The sequence below is a fragment of the Buteo buteo genome, chromosome 2, assembly GCF_964188355.1.
Source record: "Buteo buteo chromosome 2, bButBut1.hap1.1, whole genome shotgun sequence".
Taxonomy (NCBI): domain Eukaryota; kingdom Metazoa; phylum Chordata; class Aves; order Accipitriformes; family Accipitridae; genus Buteo; species Buteo buteo.
In genome coordinates, this window is record NC_134172.1 from 70,240,364 (window position 1) to 70,248,081 (window position 7,718).

The 7,718-nt window shown below is 43.7% G+C and overlaps 1 protein-coding gene across 2 annotated transcripts in view; it reads right to left on the reverse strand.

Moving 5' to 3' along the window:
* PREX1 (phosphatidylinositol-3,4,5-trisphosphate dependent Rac exchange factor 1) overlaps positions 1-7,265 on the reverse strand; it is a 175,914-nt gene extending 168,649 nt beyond the window's left edge. For both annotated transcript variants that reach the window (XM_075018909.1, XM_075018903.1), the window contains exon 1: positions 6,879-7,265. In XM_075018909.1, the coding sequence (XP_074875010.1) occupies positions 6,879-7,043 (165 nt within the window). In that variant the 5' untranslated portion in view covers positions 7,044-7,265. The remainder of the gene's footprint in view (positions 1-6,878) is intronic.
* Between the last annotated feature and the right edge of the window lie 453 nt (positions 7,266-7,718).

Sequence of the window (7,718 nt, forward strand, 5' to 3'; positions counted from 1 at the left end):
GAAGTGAGAGGGAGGGACAAATGGCAAAAGGACTGATTGATGGTATCACTGCAATTGATAGGAGGGAGAAACTAGAGCCAGAGTCAGGTCAAACACCTCATTCTGAAGGATGTAAAGAGACCAAAGTAGACCTGACATGAAGGGTAACAAGGGTCAGATGCACACCAAGCTGGAATGAGCTAAGGGAAGCAAAGAGAAAGGAGGTTTAGTTCTCACCTGTGTGGCAGTAAACTTACGAAACTACATAGGGGATTTATTGACATTTTCTCATTGTGGACATTCTGTGACAGTGCAAGAAGAACTAAACAGCTTTGTTCATACAAAAAATCTACTGTATTCCTATATATCTTTGATTTGTAAAGCCTCACTGCAAAAGGCATGGGCTGGTCACACAATTTTCCAAGTGAAAAATGAAGCTCGGACATGCATCTCGGAGCGGAAGAGAACCTGGGAATTCTGTATCCTCCATCCCTGCTCTTAGATCCCATGGGTTGTAAACTGGGCTCTGCAGACCACAGGCTCAGATGAATAAATATTTTCAGAGCTTTCCCTTTGCTTTGTTTTGCTTTTCTGTTTTTCACTTCTGCTTCACTTTCTACATCCAGACTGTTTTCTTCACATTCTCTCTTTGTATCCACAGCAAAAGAACCTTTTAATCTGTTTGCATTTCAGCCTTTAGCAGCTAATTTTGCACTACACTTAGTCTGAATAGAAAACTACTAGCAGAATTGCCAGCCCCAAAACTCAAGAGTCATAACGCAAGCCCCTGAAAAAAAAACCAACTCATGAGCATTTATGTTTTGCAATGTTACCTCTTCAAACTTTGCTTTACAAGAAGGGCTACAAACATGCCATTTAAAATGAAAGCTGCAATCTTCCTCAATTTATGTATGTCAGGAACCAGGCTTTTAAGAAAAATGTCCCACATTGTTAAGACTCAGCAGTAGAAAATCTTGATCATTCACAATTGTAACAACTGGCTCTAGTGGACTGTATGTGACCAACTGACCAAAACAACAGAATAGCTAAGCTAATTTAGATCACTTCCAAACAAATTTCCTTTTCCATCTCCTTCCTCTCCCCAATTGCTCTTTTAGCTGTCTCATAATAAAGGAGCAATATTACCCAAACCATATGGTTCACCTTCCAGAATCAGAGTTTATCTTTACCTACTGAGGATGAAACAGGCAAAGAACAGGGTAGGACAGGAAACCACACCTCACAGCCGAGACAAATGGTCTGTTTGCTACTCTGTCTGAGCACCAGAGCCCTAATCTTGGATGCAAACAAGACTGTGAAATATGAAAGAAAAAAAAAAAAAAACAACCAAAAAACACAAACGCCTGTGATGCTTATCATATTTCAAGATGGGCGGAGAGCAAAAATCCAGAGATACTAGATCAATTACAACTACAAAGCAAGCAAGAAAAGGGAGCATAACATAAATATTTTGAGTCTGTTGTAGGATGTGGGTTAATTTATCTGATGGCACGTGTCCTAACATAACTTATTTATACAATTGATAAGATGGAAAAAGACGTCTAACTTTCATATAAAAATAAAGGATGGCATAATATTAAAACCTAAAAATAGTCCTGGTACAACTACTTATCCAACTTGATACGTGTCTGATAAGGACAGTTCAACTTTCATACTATTTTCATGCCTGCACAGAACACACAGCAATTGCTCAAGCTAAAAGTACATCCTGTCATTCTGACATCAAAATTTACAAGTTGGTGGTTTGTTTGGAAAGATTAAAGAGCCGTATTTATATACAATGTGGAGAACAATTTGGCTTTATATACTTGCAATTACCTAAGCTGTGGGAGCTGCATATGCAGGTTAGAGCTAAGTGTTCAGTGAAATTAAAGGGGGGGGGGGGGGGGGGAAGGGGGAGATGTGTATGCAACAAAATACCTACCTTTGCAGTCTAGTGTATGGATATTTACTGTTACTACACTTTCACATGTAATTCATATGATTATATCTACAAACTGGTAAACCAAACCTTTAAATACTGACATCTAACTGTTGTGTACCCACTATTCAATCTATTTTTAGAATGATGGTCAATGAGTACATCTGAAATTGCTCAGGGCTCCTGTGTCTCCTTACTTGAAAGGAGTCTTACAAGACTCCTTGGTCTTTAATTACTGCAATATTAGTATCACAGATTTGACTGGGATTCTGTGGAATGACCATGCAGCATTCAAACAAACCACAACCTTTCTTTTCTCAATGAATTGTCTGTGACTTTTTCATGCAGATTGACAACACAGGCAAGAACAGATACCTAGAGAACAGGAAAGCTTAAGGGCTAAAATGTGCGGACATCGCATCTCAGCACCCAAAGACTCTCCTGTCAGCCACATAACTTGTGCAAAACTGCACACCACCAGACAGATGCTTTGACATTTATCAAAACTAAATTATCACCTGGTTTAATTTTGTCACATAGAAAATAAATATTTACAATATCACATATAAAATGTAAACATTTCTGCATACATTACAGAGAGTTAAAAGAGGCCAAAGGGAGACAGAGGATTAATTGAATCTTGAAGTCTGGAGACTGAAAATCCTTATGGTTTATGATCTCGCCAGAGACTTACAACAGAATTATCTGCCTTTATCTCTTTGAAGTTTATCTTGCTCCATCAGTAACTTTTAGTAAAGTTCCATTAGCTTCTGACAATTTTCCACTTTGCTTCATATTTGATCAGTAGTTCTTTAATGACATTGGCAGCAGTATGTTTTCATCCATTCCCTGTAGTTCTCCCTACTGTTTAAAAGGTTTGGCTGTGTAATGAGCCTTTATTAACGAAGTTAGTAACATATCTGCATAACTGCAGTATTATCTATTAATACTCCTGATTTGCACAGTATTTCTTCAAGGAGGATTCCATATCTTGCAACATCATACCTGCCTAACAAAATGGCAGCTGAGATGGGACACAATACAGCACATGCACATTCATAATCAATCTGTAACTTCATCAACTGTAAGCTAGTGTAAGAGTTTGCCCTCTCTCAGCACGGTAACTCCTCATTTTGAGGCTTAATCTAGGAAAAGTAACACTAGCAAAATCATTATATGCATATGAGTATCATATCTGTATTTATTACCATTTAATATAAAACCCAGACTCTGTTTAAAGAGAATAGCTATATCCCTTGGAATTATCATCTCATCTTGTGAGAACTAGAACAAACCACAGAGAAAAGCTACTGGGTTTCATTCTCTCCAAAGTTCTGATACATAATACTGCAACGCGACCTATCAACAGGAATACCAAAAACTAAACAGGAGCAAAAATGACTACGAATGCCTTCTTGTGTCCAAAATTCAATGGAATAAAAATGTTACAAACAACATACACAGTAAAAAATTAACTGGATGTATTAAACCTAACAGACTGAATAGCCTAATTTAGCTGTAGTGCCATGGGACATCTAAGTTAAATCTGCAGATATAACTCCATTTGTCAGAATTGCTTGAGGTATGAAATATAACAGATTCTAGAAACTAAATTTTATTTAAATAGGTAAACATCTGGAGCATTTTTATTAAATGAGTACAAAACTCACAGCAAAATGTTCTTCATGGTGACTAACACAATTTTTATTTTAAGAAAAGAGAACTCCATGTTCTGTAACTTTAACGATACCCACTTTATTAATCTATGGAAGCAAAATAAGGACCACAATCTCTTAGGCAAAGCAAATAAGGATTGAATCCTTATGTTTATAGCAAACCTACTTTCCCTGTAGCTTAGCAGTAAAAGGTTTCTAAGCATACAAAAAAGAAAAGAAAAAGGAAACCTTTCCTTTAACATGGTCACATATTAGCCGTCTAAAAAGGACCAAAATACTCTTAATAAATCAAAGTTACTTTGATTTATTTCCAAGTCCATAGTATTAAATACTTAAGAGATTCTTTTACATTACCAGGGAACACAGGAAGCTGCTGCTAGCAAGCAACCTTAGTGCTGTGAATAAACCCATAGAATTTAGTTGTTTGCTTTTTAAAACATTGTTTATTGAGAATACTTAATGAGGACTCGGGCTTCAATAGCAAATATTTAACAAAGAGCACAAATTTCCTCAACTAACCTTTTTCTAAAGCACCACTGTCCCATCCTACTTAGGGAAAACTCATTCTGATGATAGAAAGATATGAGATTTAGCCTTCGTTTATTTATCAAAGCTATTAAAGTTCCTTAAGTAAAGGAACCTGTAACCCGTATATCTCTCATCTCATGTTTGACAGGAGCAAGCTTCCGTAAGATCTGGGAACTGCAGCTGTCCTGCACAGAGGAAGTGCAGTCTTTTCTCCACTACAGCCAAAATTGCTTCTGCAACATATGGAAGTATAATAGATTTCAGTACAATTCACACTATGAAAAAAACCCCTAACCTCACACAACCACATTTGAGTGTTAACTAGGTGCATTACCCCAGAAAGTGTAGTAGTTTATGTTTATTTTGCACTGGGTAAGTGCTACTCAGACACAACATGAGATGGTAAGAAAGAGACCCATGGGGCAGAAGCAGCAGTTCTTATGCAGTAACGTCAGAGCACTCAGAAAAACAAACTCACGAGAGTAAAGTGGACTTTATTTGTGAGGCCTAAGTAGATTTGACAATACAGGGTCCCAGTGCTACAGCATTACTTTTAGTAGTGTCATAAGGCAAAACTTTTGCCCTATAACTGCCTGTAATTCCAGTGATTAAATAGATTATATATCCTTGCATGTCATGTCAGCTGCCCAATGTAGGGGCCAGGGCAGTATTCTTTCCTTTGCGTTATCTTGTTAGAAGGTATTAAGTTATGGCCATCCACCAAATTTATGCAGAAAATATTTCTCATTCCAAATTTTATTTTTAAAAATTTCATCCCACTACTGTTTTCTTTACCCTCACATACTGCTGTAGATCCTCATTCTCCTTTCCTTGGTGCTAACTCCATTCAACTATTTGAATGCAGTTGTACAGAGATTCAGCCCACAAAAACTAGGTCAATGACTGAAGAAACTGTCATTATTTAGGACAGCACATGAACATTCAACACATGCTTAAAGCTAAGCCTGTGTGTGAATGCTGTTCTAAACCAAGGTCTAGAGATAGGAAAGACCCTATCCCTCAGGGCTTTATTAAAACATAATTACCAAAACACAAACTGCATACGGGGGTAAAGCTGCACTATCAGAATCACTCTCCCAAGATAATACTACAGTCAATCTACACCTAGTAGCTAGTGAACTGTGAAGTGACTGTGAAGGGCTCTGACTGTCTGCAGTGCCATCCTGAGACCACAGCCAAGTATACTCTGTCCCTATCTTCTCCTGCCAGTACCTAAGGCATATTACCCACTACTGCTCTCATGAAAACTGCCAAGTTAATGAATATAAATAAATAAAAGACTTGGTTTGGGTTTTAGTATATGAAAATCCCATTAGTTAACACTGTGAATGCATTTAGCTGTAAGAACTAAAGCTAAAAATATATGCAGCTTGAATCTGTATTCCAGCCTGCAGCTGACAAAATCTCGAATTCAGTACTTAGGACAGAGGAGTTTTCTTAGGGTTTTTGTTTTGTTTTGTTCTGTCTGTAGGGTGGGGCACTTCTGCAACTTGCAGTTTTTTTAAGAATCTCCTCACAGTGAGACAGAATCCCAGTTCTGAAGGAAGCTAACTGGCACTTCACTCGGAAGCTTTCTGAAATTAAAGACTCTGAGTTCAACTATTTGAGAGAGAAAAGGAGGATTTAAGTAGAGACTAGTTCATAAAGCAACCACATCCTCTTCATTTATCTTTTATGTTAGACAGTTTGCCACTTGGGTGAATCTGAAAAACTCTGAAGACAAACTGATTTTAAAAAATAAACAAAGAACAACCTTGCCAGAAGGATAAGTAAAAAAGGGCCCAGGGTCTAAGCCCATTTAGATGAAATCAGGGTTTAGTACTTATCTAGCAAAACACCAGAAAGAATTTCTGCCCTGTCCAATCTTTTAGAAATCTCTGCAGAGACTTCCCTTGCTTTGATTCTTGATCTTTGTGTGATCAAATAGTTTATTCTTCTTTTTTTTTATCGTGTATCTGTTATCTAGTAACTTTTACTGCAGGCTCTTCTAGTTATTTGCAGGAATGTGGTGGTGTGCTGATGAATTTCACATCCAGAGCCTATATCAGAAAAAGGAAATAGCCAGATAGAGTTTACTTCTGAACTAATCTGTGGATAATTTCAGAGGCGGGCATAATTGTCTCCACATGCACAGACACACCCGGCCCAATCACATATTTATGCTTACCATTACAGCAAAATACATATATTTATTTATAAGTAACAGGCAGGAAGGGTAGTTTCCAAGTGGGTGTTAACAGCAACTTCTGAACGACAACAACAACAAAAGGATGAGGCATTCTGAAAAGCAGATTCATTTCTGGATCCCTCCCTGACACCCCCCAGCGAGGCAGAGACACCCGCGTGCTTCCCCCGGCCCAGCGGCCAGGGCACCGCCAGGATGCTGCGAGAGCCGGCACTTCCATCGCTCCGGCGGCAGGGTTTTCCCTCACCGGAGGAGGAGAAAACGCGGTTGCTGGCGGTCTTGCTCTACCCACGCCGGACCCTCGCACACACCACACACACACACACACACACCCCCCCCAGCCTCTCTCGCAGAAGAAACTCCCCCTCGGCGGAGCGGGCCTGGCCCCAGGCACTTCCCACAAGTTGTGCCAAAGCGCCGCCGGGACGCTCTCGCAGCCCCCGGCCCGCCCGGGGAGGAGCCGCTCCACGCCGGGCCGGGCCGGGCCTCCCGCCCAGCCCCCCCCGGTGCCCCTGAGGGGGCTTCCCCCGCCCGCGCCGCCGCTCACCGACTGTAGGAAGTGGAGGGTCCCCACGTAGTCCCGCTCGGTGCTGAGGATCTCGTTGAGGACGCAGAGGCGGAGGCGCAGCTGGCGGTCGGTGTCCTTGGGGCAACCGGTGGGCTCGGCGGCGCTGGGGGCGCCGGGCGGCGGCGGCGGCGGCGCCTCCTCCATGGTGGCGGCCGCGGGGCGAGGCGTTCCGCTTCCCCGCCGCTCTCCTCGCCCGCCTCAGGAGCCCCCCATGGCCGCGCGGTGCCCGGCGCGGCTGGGCAACGGCACCCCCTGCCGCCCCCTCGGCCCTGCCTCGCCCGCGGGTGGAGGCGCTACAGGGGCCGGTCGCTGAGGGGAGCCCGGCTGCGGGACATGCCGGGCTAGCGGCGCGGCGAGCGCTCAGCAGCGAGGCAGCGCTGAATGAAGAGAGAAGGGAAGCCCCAGCGGCGGGGCGGGGGGGAGCCAGAGGCGGGCGAGGAGGGCGGGACGGGGAGGGTGAAGGCGGCGGAGCCCGGCCCCTGGGGGCCTGGCCGGGCCAGCGGCGGGCAGCGGCCTGGCGGGGCGGCGAGGCGAGAGCGCGGGCGGGCGGGGGGGGGGGGTGTCAGGGGGCGGGGCGGTGGCGCCGCGGAGCGCGGCCTTACACCCCCCCCCGCTCACCTACACCCCCTCACACACCCGCGTTCCCTCATCTCCTCACCCCACGCACTTCTTCACACCCCCCACCTCACACACCCTCAGCTCCTCACACCACACACACCTCACACCCGCCTCACACCTGCACCCCCTCACCCCCCCACCTCACACCCCGCACTCCCTCACCCCCACACACCCCACCTCACACCTGCACCCCCCCACCTC